The sequence below is a fragment of the Prionailurus bengalensis genome, chromosome B2 (genome assembly GCF_016509475.1).
Source record: "Prionailurus bengalensis isolate Pbe53 chromosome B2, Fcat_Pben_1.1_paternal_pri, whole genome shotgun sequence".
Classification (NCBI taxonomy): Eukaryota; Metazoa; Chordata; class Mammalia; order Carnivora; family Felidae; genus Prionailurus; species Prionailurus bengalensis.
Genome location: NC_057349.1, coordinates 15,332,373 through 15,347,729, shown reverse-complemented (window position 1 = coordinate 15,347,729; position 15,357 = coordinate 15,332,373). Strand labels below are relative to the sequence as shown.

The window sequence follows — 15,357 nt, the reverse complement described above, 5'->3', positions numbered from 1 at the left end:
GGGGGAAGTCCAGGGTGGATGTCGACGATCCACGGCGTAGATGTTTGTTCCCCATTCGCTCCCCGAGTGAAGGCTGACACGATCAGCAGGTGGAAGAGTGGCCTTCGAAGGTAAAACGAAAGGCAGAACACCACCACCACCGCAATGAAGATCTAGAATGTTTCCGTCCTTGCCAGAGGCTCCCTTTTGCCCTTTCCTCATAGGCTCGCCGCCCCAGACAATGACTACCCTTCTCTCTTTCACGGTAGATGAGACTTTTCTCTCCTAGAAGAGGAATCGTACTTTAAAAATATATTTTTATATATTCTGTTAATATGTGCACTGTTTTTTTTGGGTTTTTTTTGAAGTTTATTTATTTGGAGAGTGAGAGTGGGGGAGTGAGGGAGGAAGAGAGAGAAGGCGAGAATCCCAAGCAGGCCCCGCATTGTCAGCCCAGAGCCCGATGCAGGGCTCGAGCTCATGAACCTGCGATCGTGAGATGGTGACCTGAGCCCGAAACCAAGCATCAGATGCTTGACCAGCTGAGCCCCCGAGGCGCCCCTGTTCTTTCCGTGTGTAGTTGTGTGTGTGTGTGCGGAGCCATAATTGTAGTTATAAAAAACTGAGTTTGTCAACTGTGGCCATGATCAATCGGGCATTTTGTATTTCGCTTTTTTTCCTGCATCAATGAAAGGGACCGCTTATGTTGTGGGACTCCATGACAAGAGTAGATTCAACCCGAATTACTTTCTTGCATAATATTGCTTTACTTCCTGGTCATAATTTACTCGAGTGGAAAATGGGACAGGTCGCATTATCCCTGCCTTGGAAGTGGGGAAATGAAAAGCAGTTTCTCCAAGGTCCCTTGTTGGTCCCAGGATTAGGACGGAGGCCGGCGCCCAGGCCCCTGTGCCCCGTCCGCCACACCGCGTGGGCCTAAGGCGGATGTGTTCCAGCTCGCTCCTCCCGGAAGCCGCCTGCGTCCACGTTCCAGAGCCTTAGTGCGCCCTTCCTTCTCTGACTCGTGTCTCCTGTCTCACCGCCAGGACCTGGCCACCCCTCAGGCCTTTGCGCGAAACCCATCCCTGGTGTGGGAGTTCTACCACTACCGGCGGGAGGTGATGCTGAGCAAGGAACCGAACCCCGGGCACCTCGCCATCGCTGAATGTGAGGCCCGGCTGCGTGGGCAGGGCCGCCGGCTTGTGGTCATCACTCAAAACATCGATGAGCTGCACCGCAAGGCTGGCACCAAGAACCTTCTGGAAATCCACGGTGAGGCGCCCTCGCGTGGGGAGGGGAACCAGACTTCAAAACACGTGTCCTGCCATTTCCCACCTGGACCCGCCGAACCACAGTCTGCACTTTGACAGGACACCCAGGCGTCTGGTGTGCGGGTCACACGGCAGAGACGCGAGTGCCCAGGGAGGCTGGCGGGAAAAGGGAAGTGCGGGCCATCGAACAACTTACGGCTTTGGCAGGAGCCGCCCGGGAAGACTCTGGCATTCCTGGGGGTGGCCGTTTACTTTTCCCTCCTCCCCAGCTGTCCTGTCCCCTGAGGCTGAGCCTCTGCCCAGCTCTCAACAGATCAGTGACCAAGCCCGCCAGGTTTGTGACACCTGTGGAGTTTGCCTTACGTCCCGCTGGCTTCCCTCTGCCCTTGATGACACCGTCTCCCTCACGTCCTCTTTAATCCTCTCCCTCCTTTGAGCTTACCAAAAATCTCGTAAACTCATACAGTTTCACTTTCGTTCATACAAGAGCATAATCCCAAGGGCATTTGTATTTAAGAGTCTACAAAACTTCCATCCCAAGCAACGCATTGCTAATTGTGGAATTTCCAGCAGTGGTGACCCAGGGGGGAATGTGGCTGGTTTCCTTGGGTATGCCGTGAAGTTGCCTATTTTTGCCTGGGATAACGGACACCGAGCACTGTTCACTTGGGTCCTGTCCCTCTTTTGTGCCCTGACACCTGCTGACCCAGTGTCTTGTTGGCACCTTCTCCTGCTGGGTCTGGGCCACTGTCCATGCGTCTCCTCTGGTTTCTTCACACTATCAGAATGCAGGCGGTGTCTCTTGCCACGTATAAACGTGTCAGATGGGGGTGTTAGCACCTGTCTTGGTTGTTTGAAGGATTAAATAAGACGATATGTACATATCATTAGTTGGGACTTACGGGGTTGCAAGCGATAAGAACTCTCTTCTAATTTAGGTAAAAACAGGTGCGCCTGGGTGGCTCAGTCGGTTGAGCAGCCAACTTCGGCTCCGGTGATGATCTCGCGGTTCGTGAGTTCGAGCCCTGCGTCGGGCTCCGTGCTGACAGCTCAGAGCCCGGAGCCTGCTTCGGATTCTGGGTCTCCCTTCTCTCTCTGCCCCTTCCCTGCTCACACTCTGTCTCTTTCTCTCTCTCTCTGCCTCTCTCTCTCTCTCTCAAAAATAAACATTCAAAAAAAATTCTGATTTAGGTAAAAAAAAAGAAAGCCCCTTCTTTCATCAAACTAAAGATGCCACCAATTTTTAACATGTATCGTGTTTTCAGTGTGACCCTCGCAAAGGAAATAGTCTGCCTAAGCCATCATATTTTATTATCCCTGAGCATTGTTATTTTGCACTTACCGAAATGGCCTACTAAAACTTAGACACAGATTTTTAGAAACTGTATCACCCTTGCACATATAAAAAACAGTGAAATATAAAAAGGCACATATGAAAATGAGTGAAATAAAGTGGTTAAGACACTTCTCACGTTCCGACTCTTTCGAATCACTTCTGAATGACTCCAAGGCGTCAGTGTTTTCCAGGCGTGTTTTCCACGCATTTCCTAAAAGGCTGCTCCCCGCTCGTCTCCGGGTTCCCCTCCAAGCTGCTGACACACATCCTGGAAGTCTGCTATTGGGCCTTCCTGGATCGACACCAACAGGTGTCGGGGGGAATGTTCTAGACAACAACCCGAACTCGTTTTCTTCCCCCAAATGGCCCTTTGGTGGTTTGTGGGCTGAAACCTCCAGGGCTGGCCCTTGCCCCAGCAGTCCCTGGGGAATAACAGCCATGTCCCCACACGTTTCAGCCATCATCGTTCTCCTGTAACAGGTGTGCCAGTGCACCTGGCACTGGATGGGATTGACAGCTCCACCCACTCGGGATAGAGGAGAGATGGCTCCCCGAGGAAGGAATACTGGGCAGAATGGAGCAGTGGACGTCCACTCTGGCGCGTGGTGAACATTTAGTGAATCGTGGTCACCGTCGTTGCTTTAGCTCAATAAACGGGTTGCTAGTTTTAACAATTACTTGCTTCATTTGTTAGTTGCTTATGTATTTACTGAGCTGCTTTTGTAGAAAGACTCAAGATTTGTTGAGTCGACGGTAGGATTTTGCCAATACATCCAACGTTTTGAGCCTTCGTCAGTCATGTACCTAGTAAACCACGCCCTTGGGTTTACACTGGCTTCATGTGCCCTACTGACCACCTTCAAGTCCGCCTCAACATCAAGATCATTTGAGAGCTCCTTAATCATGCCGTAAGTCATTTTATCTGTCTCTCTCCCTTCCAGATTACAAAATCCAGGAGGCAGATGTCCGTGGCTCAGTAGAACTGCGTGCCTTTGGATTTCCCTTGACACCTAGGGCAGGCCCGTTTGTTGAAATGAACGAATAAAAACTAAATTCTGTTGTACCCCTTTAGACATGGAGACAATTCCTTCTAATTATGCTAAATTCCGGTCTTGTTTAACTTGTGTTTTTCAGGTAGCTTATTTAAAACCCGATGTACCTCTTGTGGAGTTGTGGCGGAGAATTACAAGAGTCCCATTTGTCCAGCTTTATTGGGAAAAGGGTAATGACACTGCTCTATGGAATGAGTGTACTTTGTTTTCTCTTTTAAGTTGAACATAAACGGAAGGAAATTGAACAGTAGCCTAAGATTCCTGTGGATAGTTAGGAGAAATGAGACTAGATTACAGTACAGCCATAGGATAAAAGAACTATTTTGCTCAAAATTTACAATGCTAAGTGAAAACCACAGGACCTAACTCTTATACGATCCAAACTTCATATTTAAACACATGCATGTGTGCACACACACACACACACACACACTCATGCAAACACACGCACACCCCATGTGGGTATACCTGGTATATAGAGATAACGGACCAGAAGAAAAGACAACAAAATATTAACAGTGATTATCAAGAATAGTGGGGTTATGGGTAATTTTGATTAGTTCTTTATATCTTTCTGGAGTTTTTCTAACATTTCTGTGATGAGCATGTACTGTTATAACTAGGGAAAAAAAATCAGAGTAGACTCGAAATATTGAGAAAAAATTTACCTGGCCATTTAAAAAAAATTTTTTTAAATGTTTTTAATGTTTATTTACTTTTGAGAGAAAGAGAGAGAGAGACAGAGGTGTGAGCAGGGGAGGGGCAGAGAGAGGGAGACACAGAATCCAAAGCAGGCTCCGGGCTCTGAGCTGTCAGCACAGAGCCTGATACGGGGCTCGAACTCACAAGCCTTAAGATCATGACCTGAGCTGAAGTTGGACGCTTCACCAACTGAGCCACCCAGATGCCCCTTACCTGGCCATTTTAAATCAGGATAAATTATATAGGTAATATATGAATCCAGTATCCTCGCAGAAGATTCCAATGATGATGTATACAGTGCATATCAGGAAGCTCCCCCTTAACATCCTGGTGGCTCCGCCCCCTCCCCACATGCAAATTCCCTTTTCTGACATAAAATCACTGGTTGTTAACTGTGTGGTGTCTGCCCTTCCAGTACCCTTCTAAGTCAGCTTGTATTAACTATGAGTTTGGGAGCTGTATACCGCCAGGCGAATATACAGACTTACGTTATGTTTTCTCTCTGTTCTTTGACTATACCAATGTCATTGTTTCTTTACTAACATCACTTACTCCAGGGCTCCAGAACCTGAAGCTCAGGATGCCAGAATCCCAGTGGAGAAACTTCCCCGGTGGGTAAAAATCCCTGATGCGTATTTGGTTTTCCAGATTGAAATAAAAAAAAAAAACAATCAAAATCTAAGTTCATTTGCTGAGATGCCTCTTAAGTGCACAAATGCAGACGGACAGGGGCCAAGGTTGAAGGTGAACCACCCCAGGGCGAGGAGAACCACTCCCTTCCCGTCCCTTTTTTGCTTTGCACTCTCCCTTTTTGCTTTGCCCTGTGGCGGGATAATTTGAGGCCTGGAAGGTTTCTGGAGCTGTTATGCCCCAGCTGCTTACCTGGTGCTTACGAAGCATAGAGGCGGACGTCTTGTGAAAATGTTAGCTGGTATCATCTTCATTCTCCTCCTTGTCGTGTGTTATTAGCCCAGGGCAAAGGAGGCAGTAAAAGGTCTTGCAAAAGTGAAATTACAGGACCAAACAGGATTTTTGTAGATAAAAAAAAAAAAAAATAAGAAAAGCCCTAGAGAAAGATTTTTGTGTCGGTTTTTCAAAAGCAGACGTTACAATGGCATTTCCCAAAGTGTTCTTAGAACACTCGACCCATGTGATGTTGATGGACGTTGCTTAAGAAATGATGTTATGTGTTCAAATAAATATGGAAACCGTAGAGTAAACAAATTTGAAGTATGTTTGCTTTACTGCAGGACTTCTCAGAGCATTTAATACACCAGAGTACACTGTTCTTTAAAGAACAGTTATAATTTGTGAATATTTCACTAGTTTACTTAACCACAGAACCCTATTTGTTATTCTTTTCAACGTTTTTTAATTTAAGTGTTTTATTTACTTACTTTGAGAAGACAGAGAAAGGATGAGAGTGAGTGGGGGAGGGGCAGAAAGAGAGGGAGAAAGAGGATCCCAAGCAGGCTCTGTGCTCTTAGTGTGGAGCCTGACGCGGGGCTCGATGCCATGACCCTGAGAGGACGACCTACCTGAGCTGAAATCAAGAGCCGGGTGCTCAACCGACTGAGCCACCCAGGTGCCCCAGAGCCCTATTTATTATTCTTAATAAGGGTTTTTATTACTGAATCCTAAAGTTTGATCTAAAACAATAGGGAATCGTGGGCAGTTCTTGAGAAGATTATTTATGATGGAAGTGAGGTTTGGGAGGTTGTTGTAGAAGGTCTACGTAAGATGACCCGCAGGCAGTGGGGAGTGGAAGAAGAGGAAGATGGCGAACTTGGCCGTGCCCAGGGCAAGAGAAAGGTGAATCTGAGGGAAAGTGAAAGGGGGACACAGATGCGACTAGCAGGTGGCTGGTGTGTTCAAGGCAGGGCTGAGCCTGGTTCCTCCCGGCTGCCATGCCGAAGAGTGCGATGGCGTAGCTGGGAAAGGGAAAGCTGTGGTTAAAACCCCACATCCAGCCGAGTCCATGTTGATCAATTGGCTTCATCCGAGATTCATGGATCGGACAGCATCCCGCGTAGCAGACAGAAGCTCCAAGGAGCTGCGCACAATGGAAGACATTTATAGGTGGAAGAGGCAGGGCGAGGAAGTTCTTCGGGCAAAGAGGGAATTGTTTCGGGCAAGGTCACCTTCCTTCTGGGGACCCAAGGGGTGTTTCAGGCGGGTTACCCCACTAGTGCTGACCAAGTGGCTCCAGATTGACTGGTTAAAGACCACAGGCCCTGGAGAGGCTGGATATACAGCTAGGTTAGGTACTAAGTCTTGGTTTGCTGATATGGGGCTTAGCCCATGGGACTCCATTTTGGGCCTGTGGTCTCTCTTTTTTAACACGGTTTAGAAAGAGAATGGTAAGGTTGGCTGAAACACATCTGTCAACGTATCAGCCCAGTGCATCCGGACAAAATGAAAGCTTTAGAAGGGCCTGAATATTCAGAATAAGCTCACATGGTCTGGAAGGGGAGGGAGAGAGGATAACAAGGAAGAGGGCGACAGACTTGATTTGGGGTAGCCCCTAGCCTTCCTCTGACCCAGTGGGGCAGATGTTCTGGCAGGGCAGGTGTTGGGGTTGGGTGAAGGATAATGTTCCCACAGGTGTGAAGAGGCAGGGTGCAAGGGCCTGCTGCGACCCCACGTGGTGTGGTTTGGCGAAAACCTGGATCCTGCCATTCTGGAGGAGGTTGACAGAGAGCTGACCCTCTGTGACTTATGTCTAGTGGTAAGTCACGCCCTCCCCTGATCCTCGAGATTTTCCAGAACACCAGGACTGGGGTGGAGTTTGTTGTGTTTTTTTTATGTTTCCTTCCTTCCCTCTCTCTTCCCTTTCCTTCCTTCCTCCTCTTCCTACTGTGTGTGTTGAGAGGTTTTGTACCCTACAGAAGAATTAAGAAACAACGAATACGAATTGATCGTAAATGTGAAACTGCGGAAGACCGTGTCTTGGGCTGTGCAAAGACACTCCCTTCCTGCCAAAAATAATGAAAAGAGCATGTTATTGGTTCTGATTTTGAAAGTAATGCATGTTCATTATTACATTTGAGAAAACACAAAAAAGTGTAAGATTATAAGGAGGAAATTAGAAATCACCAATGATTCTACCATCCAAAAATAGCCACTGTTCATTTTAGCGTATTTTTTCCTAGATCAGAGGTGAGAAACTGTGGCCGGTGGGCCAGATCTAGGCTGCCACTTGTTTTTGTAAATAAAGTTTTATTGGAACACAACCATGCCCATTCTTCTACGTATCGTGTATGGCTGCTTTCCCACTCCAATGGCAGAGTTGACTGTGATGGAGACTGTATGGCTTATAAATCCTAAAAATATTACTATATGGCCCTTTCCAGAAAAACATTTCCCTACTCCTGGTCTAGACCTTTTATTGTGCAGATGTATACATATGGTTAAAAATTCAAAAGTGGGTTCATACCGTATGTTCTGCTTTGAAACAACTTTATTCATGTAGCGATTCACCGGGCATATTCCGTGTCAGTACATCCACAAATCTGTATCATCTTTTCATTGGCGGCATGGTGTTCTGTTGCATGGATATACAAGGATGTATTTAACCAATCCTCCATTGTTGGACATTTAGGCCATTTCACATTTTGATATTTTAAATAATGCTGTAGTGAATATTCTTTTTTTGTTGTTAATTAAAAAAAAAATTTTTTTTAACGTTTATTCATTTTTGAGAGACAGAGAGAGACAGAGCATGAGTGGGGAAGGGGCAGGGAGAGAGGGAGACACAGAATCCGAAGCAGGCTCCAGGCTCTGAGCCGTCAGCACAGAGCCTGATGCGGGGCTCGAACCCACGAACTGCGAGATCATGACCTGAGCCGAACTCGGACGCTCAGCCGACTGAGCCACCCAGGCGCCCCTGTTGTTATTTTTTTTTTTTAACGCTTACTCATTTTTGAGAGACAGAGCGTGAGTGGGGGAGGGGCAGGATCTGAAGCAGGCTCCAGACTCCGAGCTGTCAGCACGGAGCCCGATGCAGGGCTCGAACTCACGAACTGCGAGATCATGACCTGAGCCGAAGTCAGACACTTAACCGACTGAGCCACCCAGGCGCCCCTGTAGTGACTATTCTTAGACATAACTCCTCGCATACTCTTCAAATCATTTCCTTGGGACATATTTCCTAGAAATGGAATGCATTAGACAGAGGGTGTGCATATTTCAGAGTTTTCTTAACACCTCTTTAAAAGCAGAAGCACTTTCTCATGGGTACACATTCATTCAGCCAGTATTTATTGAGTGCACCCCAGTGTTTCAGTGTCTGTTCATCACCAGTGCTTAAATGAGAAAACCTGGTTTGTGCAACATGTTCTGGACTTTCCATTCTTGCAAAGCACACTTACACATATGTATCTATAGGGAAAAACCTGAAAGGATGTATATCCACATGTGAACAGTGGTTATCACAGGGTAGCGGGAGTATGAATAACGTGAGTATATTTTTTCTTTGAGTTTTCTAATGTTAAAAAAGAAAAGAAAAAAACGAACATGGATTATTGGCATTACTTCACAGAGCAGAGACAAAACCGAGCCCTTGATCTGCTGTTCTCTGTGTTTGTGCTCCCTTTTCCCTAGCACATTCTTCTAGCGATCAGCCGACAGGATGCCTCTTAACTCCCCATCTGTCCCTTGGAAGCTCTCCATCTGTTTCATCCAGCTAGCTTTCCTCACATCTCGCAACCCTAAACTGGCCTGAGTTTGTGTAAGGTTTTCTGGAAGAATGTTTCCTCTCCCCGTAGCGTGGTCATTTGTCCGTTTCCATTTGTTTGCTTTGTAGGTGGGAACTTCCTCCGTGGTTTATCCTGCCGCCATGTTTGCCCCCCAGGTGTCTGCCCGCGGAGTGCCAGTGGCCGAATTCAACATGGAAACCACCCCAGCCACGAACAGATTCAGGTACAGGGACCAGGTGGGAGATGGACGGTGCTGAGCACGTTTAGACACGTTATCTAAACAGATGTCACCTATGGGTCTAATTAGAAAAAAGAGAGAGAGAGAGAGAGAGAGAGAGATGGAGACACACAGAGTATATGTTTCCTAATTTGGTCGGTCGTTGCTTTGACAGAAGAACAAAATCTTCACTGTAGACCAAGGTAGCTATGTCTTTTTACAGGGAATTTGCCTTAGGGCTTTTGGGGTTCACATTTTGAAAGTTCTTCTTTGATTAGCGTTTTGAAAGTTCTTTGATTCCCTAGGCTTTGCTGTCATTCGTGTGTTTATGTGAGATTTAGTAATGGCATTTCGGTGTAGGCGAGTTGAATACCCAGCACAGCCGGGGAGATGCCCGTACACCCTCATCACTCTGTTCTCACTGCGCGGCGTCCTGGGTGAGCTCCTCTTTGGTCTCATTGCCAAATAATTGCCACGTTGCCACATATCCTCAATATCAGTACTTGGGGCCATGCCACGATACTGATCCCTTCTTCCACACTGTGGAAAGTGGAGACCATCAGAGTATGCGTTTTGGGGGTTCTGTTTTGTCCTCACCTTCCTTTTGCTTTCTTTTTTCACCCTGGCTGTTGTGTCTTCCCTTAGTTTATACATTTTTATCAGTCTGCTTAATTCCTTTCTAGAATAAGGTAGAACATGAAAAACTCTTAAAGAAATATGAACAAATGGAAAACTTCACTGAAACTTCTCTCTTTTTTTAAGTTTTTAATGTTTATTTATTTTGAGAGAGAGAGAGAGAGAATGAATGGGGAAGGGGCAGAGAAAGAGGGAGACAGAATCTGAAGCAGGCTCCATCAGCAAAGAGCCCGACGCGGGGCTTGAACCCACGAACTGCGAGATCATGACCTGAGCCGAAGTCAGACGCTTAACTGACCGAGCCACCCAGGCGCCCCTGAAACTTCTTATCATTACTTCAGCAGTTTTCACCTCAACAACATATTTTATTTTTTTTATTTTTTTAAAAAAATTTTTTTTTTTTTCAACGTTTATTTAATTTTGGGACAGAGAGAGACAGAGCATGAACGGGGGAGGGGCAGAGAGAGAGGGAGACACAGAATCGGAAACAGGCTCCAGGCTCTGAGCCATCAGCCCAGAGCCCGACGCGGGGCTCGAACTAACGGACCGCAAGATCGTGACCTGGCTGAAGTCGGACGCTTAACCGACTGCGCCACCCAGGCGCCCCATCAACAACATATTTTAAAAATACCGACGGGGGCGCCTGGGTGGCTCAGTTGGTTGAGCGTCCAAATTCATCTCCGGTCATGATTTCACAGTTCGTGAGTTCGAGCGCCGCGTCAGGCTCTGTGCTGACAGCTCGGAGCCTGGAGCCTGCTTCAGATTCTGTGCCTCCCTCTCTCTCTGCCCCAACCCACTTGCATTCTGTCTCTCTCTCAAAAATAAATAAACGTTAAAAAAATTAAAAAAAAAAATACCAACGTGTGGGTATCACCCAGGAGGTTCTGATGTAATTGGCCTGAGGTGTAGCCTGGGCATCGTGATTTTTATCAGCTTCCTAGATGATTCTAATGTGCAGCCACGGTGAGAACCAGCATTCTGAGTCTTCACTGGGATAAAAATGTGCCACAGACTGTGTGACCGTCTTCAGGTGACTTGGCCGAATCTAGTCTCCTCCACGTCTTTTTTTTTTTTTTAATTTTTTTTTTTCCAACGTTTATTTTATTTTTGGGACAGAGAGAGACAGAGCATGAACGGGGGAGGGGCAGAGAGAGAGGGAGACACAGAATCGGAAACAGGCTCCAGGCTCTGAGCCATCAGCCCAGAGCCTGACGCGGGGCTTGAACTCCAGGACCGCGAGATCGTGACCTGACTGAAGTCGGACGCTTAACCAACTGCGCCACCCAGGCGCTCCTCCTCCACGTCTTTTTAATCGGCTACGGTTTGTGTCCTCAGTCCACCTCTTCATTTGTGCGTAAGTGGTAGGAATGAGGAAGACGTCCCTTTAAAAAACTGCCTTCGATTATAAAACTGATTCTTTGAAAACTCCCCAGGAGAAGAAATATAGAAGATGAGAATATGTGGAAGGACATTCATGTTCATGGACCAGACGAGTTAATATTGTTACTATGGCAGTGCTCCCCACCCTGATTTACAGATACCGCTAGTCTCTATCGAAATTGCGGCTGGCCTGTTTGCTGAAATTGGCAAGTTGGTCCCAAAATTCATACGGAAATGCAAGGGACCCAGAATAGCCGAAACAAAAAGAATGAAGTTGAAAAACTCACACTTTGCAGTTTGGAAAGTTACCATGAAGTTACAGTTACGCAGACCGCGTGGCGCTGGCCTGCAGATGGGCACATAGGTTAGCGGGACAGAATCGCGAGTCCAGAAATACACGTAGGTTAACAGAAAAGAATCGAGAGTCCAGTCAGCGTATAGCCAACCGATTTCTGGAAAGGGTATGAAGACAACTCAAGGAAAGGACAGTCTTTTTAACAAGTGGTGCTGGAACAGCTGGAGAGCCACCTGCAAAAGAAGGGACTGGGACTCTTTCATCACACCACCTGCAAAAATTAGCCCAAATGGGTCATAGACCTAAACATAAAAGCTAAAAATGTAAAATACTTAGGGGTGCCTGGGTGGCGCAGTCGGTTAAGCGCCCGACTTCAGCCAGGTCACGATCTCGCGGTCCGGGAGTTCGAGCCCCGCGTCGGGCTCTGGGCTGATGGCTCAGAGCCTGGAGCCTGTTTCCGGTTCTGTGTCTCCCTCTCTCTCTGCCCCTCCCCCGTTCATGCTCTGCCTCTCTCTGTCCCAAAAATAAATAAACGTTGAAAAAAAAAATTTTTTTTAAAAAATGTAAACTACTTAAATGAAAATATAGGAGTCTTTTTGACCTCGAGTTAGTCAAAGCCTCTGTGATATGACTTCAAAAGCACAAGTAACACAAGAAAAATGGATAAATCAGGGGCGCCTGGGTGGCTCAGTCAAACATCCAACTCTTCGTTTTGGCTCAGGTCATGATCTCACAGTTCATGAGTTTGAGCCCTGCATTGCCCCACATTGGGCTCTGTGCTGACAGTGTGGAGCCTGCTTCGGATTCTCTTTTTCCCTCTCTCCTTGCCTCTCTGTCTTTTTCTCCTCTCTCAGAATAAATAAATAAACTTTAAAAAAAATGGATAAATTGGACTCCATCAAGATTAAAAACCTCTGTACTTCAACGGACCCCATCCGCAAAGTGAAAAAGACAACCTACAGAATGGGAGAGAATATTTGCAGGTCTAATATTTGATATGGGACTTGCATCCAGCATATATAAAGAGCTCTCACAATTCAATAATAAAAAGACACAGTCCAATTTAGAAATGGACCGAAGATTTGAGTAGACGTTTCTCCAAATATGTACACATGGCCGATAAGCATATTGAAATATGCTGAACATTATTAAAATTAGGGAAATGCAAATTAAAACCACCATGAGATACCACTTAATAACCACCAGCATGGGTATAATAATACAAAGTGTGTGTGTGTGTGTGTGTGTGTGTGTGTGTGTATATATATATATATATATATATATATAATAAAGTAACAGGTGTTGAAAAAAGTGGACCTCTCACCTGTTGCTGGTAGAAATGGACAATAGTGCACCTGCTTCGGAAAACAGTCTGGCAGTTCCTCGAAAGGTTATGTACAGAGTGAATATATGATCCAGCAATTCTCTTAGGTAGATAGCCAAGAGAAATGAAAACATACATCTACTGGGGTGCCTGGGTGGCTCAGTCGGTTAAGCATCCAACTTCGGCTCAGGTCATGATCTCGTGGTTTGTGGGTTCGAGCCCTGCATTGGGCTCTGTGCTGTCAGTGCAGAGCCTGCTTCAGATCCTCTGCCTCCCTCTCTCTCTGCCCCTCCCCTGTTCTCGCGCTCTCTCTCTCAAAAGTAAATAAACATTAGGGAAAAAAGGGGCACCTGGGTGACTCACTCGGTTAAGCATTCAGCTCTTGGTTTTGGCTCAGGTCATGATCTCATGGTTTCATGAGTTTGAACACTACGTCGGGCTCTGTGCTGACAGCACAGAGCCAGCCTGGGATTCTCAGTCTCCCCCTCTCTCTGCCCATCTCCCACTCGTGCTGTCTCTGTCTCTCCCAAAATAAATTAAAAAAAAAAAAGAAAAAGCAAGAATGATCCAAATGTCCTTCCGGTCCTCAACTGATTAGTGGAGAAACATAATTTGGTACATACATATCAGGGAATATTATGCAGCCATGAAAAGAAATGAAATGCTGATCTGTGTTACAACATGAATGACCTTTGAAACATTCTAGTGGGTGAAAGAAGCCAGGCACACAAGACCACACATCATATGATTCTGTTTATATGAGATGCCTAGAAATCAACCGAGACTGGAGGTCGATGAGTGGTTGTCTAGGGTTAGGGCAGGGAGGAATGAGAAGTAACTATAAATGGAGACACGTTTCCTTTTGGGATGAGAAAAAATTGTCTAATGTGGATTGTTGTGATGGTCATATAATTCTGTGAATATACTAAAAAAAAAAAACCACATTAAATTATATGTTTTAAACAGCTTATACATGAGTTATATCTCAGTTAAGCTATCCTGCTCAGAATTAAGTTATCTTCTAATGTATGCCCCGAAAAGTAGACATTGGACCTCTAACACGTGTTGTGGCATACACAGGTAGCAGCTGTACTAGCCTGCAGCGTTCTAAGAAATGTCGGAGCAGGCAGCTCGGGCCTCTCGTCTGCTCGAAAGAACATCAGGGTGGCTTGGTGGCTTAAGTGTCCAACTTCGGCTCAGGTCATGACCTCATGGTTCACCAGTTCAAGTCCCGCGTCGGGCTCTGTGCCGACAGCTTGGAGCCTGGAGCCTGCTTCAGATCCTCTGTCTCCCCTGCTCTCTGCCCCTCCCCTGCTCGCATTCTGTCTCTCTCTCTCTCTCTCTCTCTCAAAAATAAATCAACATTAAAAAAAAAAAAGAACATCAGTATTCTCCAAGAATGGGAAAGGACAAACTTTGTTTCCTTCTTTTTTAAAAAAATTTATTTATTTTTTTGAGGTGGGGGTGGGGAAGGGCAGAGAGAGAATGAGAGAGAATCCCAAGCAGGCTCTGCGCCATCAGCAAGGAGCCTGACTCGGGGCTTGATCCCACGAATTGCGAGATCATGACCTGAGCCCAAATCAAGACCTTACCCCACTGAGCCAGCCGGGTGCCCTGGGATAAACTTTCTGCAGGAGGAAGTGAGCTCCGTCCCTAGTCCCTTTCTTCTAATGTGGTTTATTTTCAGTCCTATGATCTCCAGCTCACCTCTAAGAAGTATAAAGACTGAAAACAAAACCATCGTGGTAGGAAAGTAACAAAATGCAGATGGCGGGGGTGGGGGAGAAAAGAAGACAATAAAAGGAGAGTGTTTGCACAAGCCAAGGGCTGGCCTCTACCTTTCATGCCCCGGACTGACCGGCAGGGACTGGCAGGCCTCGTGTGTGTCTTCGTGTGAGAGGAAATTGAACCTGCCAGTTGTCCCTGCAGGTTGAGAAGAGAATCGTGCCGTATAGTGATATCATTGCATAAGCGGGGCCTCCTAACACGACAGACCCGGTTCCACCGCTGCTCGGTCTCGGCCAAAATCTTGGAAGCCTTGACCAAGTCTGACAAGCTACCCAGTGACCAGCACCTACCACAAGAACCGCCTTCTGTTTGTTCTTTCCTCTGGCAGCTGAGGCTGGCTGTACCACCAAGTCTGGGAATTTGCCCAGATGGGTGTAGCTGACGGGCGAAGACAGTCGTGCTTTTATCTAGGAGTCCTCAAAGGTGGCATTTAGGAGAGACGTAGGTGACCTTCTCACCCCTTCTCAGCTTTTCAAACGGGGAACCAGGGCTGGGGCGATCGAGCGTTTGAACACACAGCTCGACAAGGGCAGGATTTTCTCTTAACAGCTCACGCGTGATAGATTTTGGTTGGATTTGACTCTGGGTTGGTGCTCCGCAAACTGCCTCCCGTAGGCCGAATTCACCCGCCATCTGCGTTTGTAAATAAAGTTTTATTGGCACTCGGCCGTGGCCCTGTG

General features: G+C 46.6%; 1 protein-coding gene across 10 annotated transcripts in view; it reads left to right on the top strand.

Moving 5' to 3' along the window:
* Nucleotides 1–15,357, top strand: part of SIRT5 (sirtuin 5) — a 45,415-nt gene that overhangs the window by 17,881 nt on the left and 12,177 nt on the right. For 7 of the 10 annotated variants that reach the window (XM_043590796.1, XM_043590798.1, XM_043590804.1 and 4 more), the window contains 5 exons: nt 1,026–1,251; nt 3,721–3,808; nt 4,898–4,951; nt 6,945–7,068; nt 9,145–9,260. In XM_043590796.1, coding sequence (XP_043446731.1) covers nt 1,026–1,251; nt 3,721–3,808; nt 4,898–4,951; nt 6,945–7,068; nt 9,145–9,260 — 608 coding nt within the window. The remainder of the gene's footprint in view (nt 1–1,025; nt 1,252–3,720; nt 3,809–4,897; nt 4,952–6,944; nt 7,069–9,144; nt 9,261–15,357) is intronic. The other 3 variants (XR_006298871.1, XM_043590803.1, XM_043590801.1) reach the window with 2 other exon arrangements.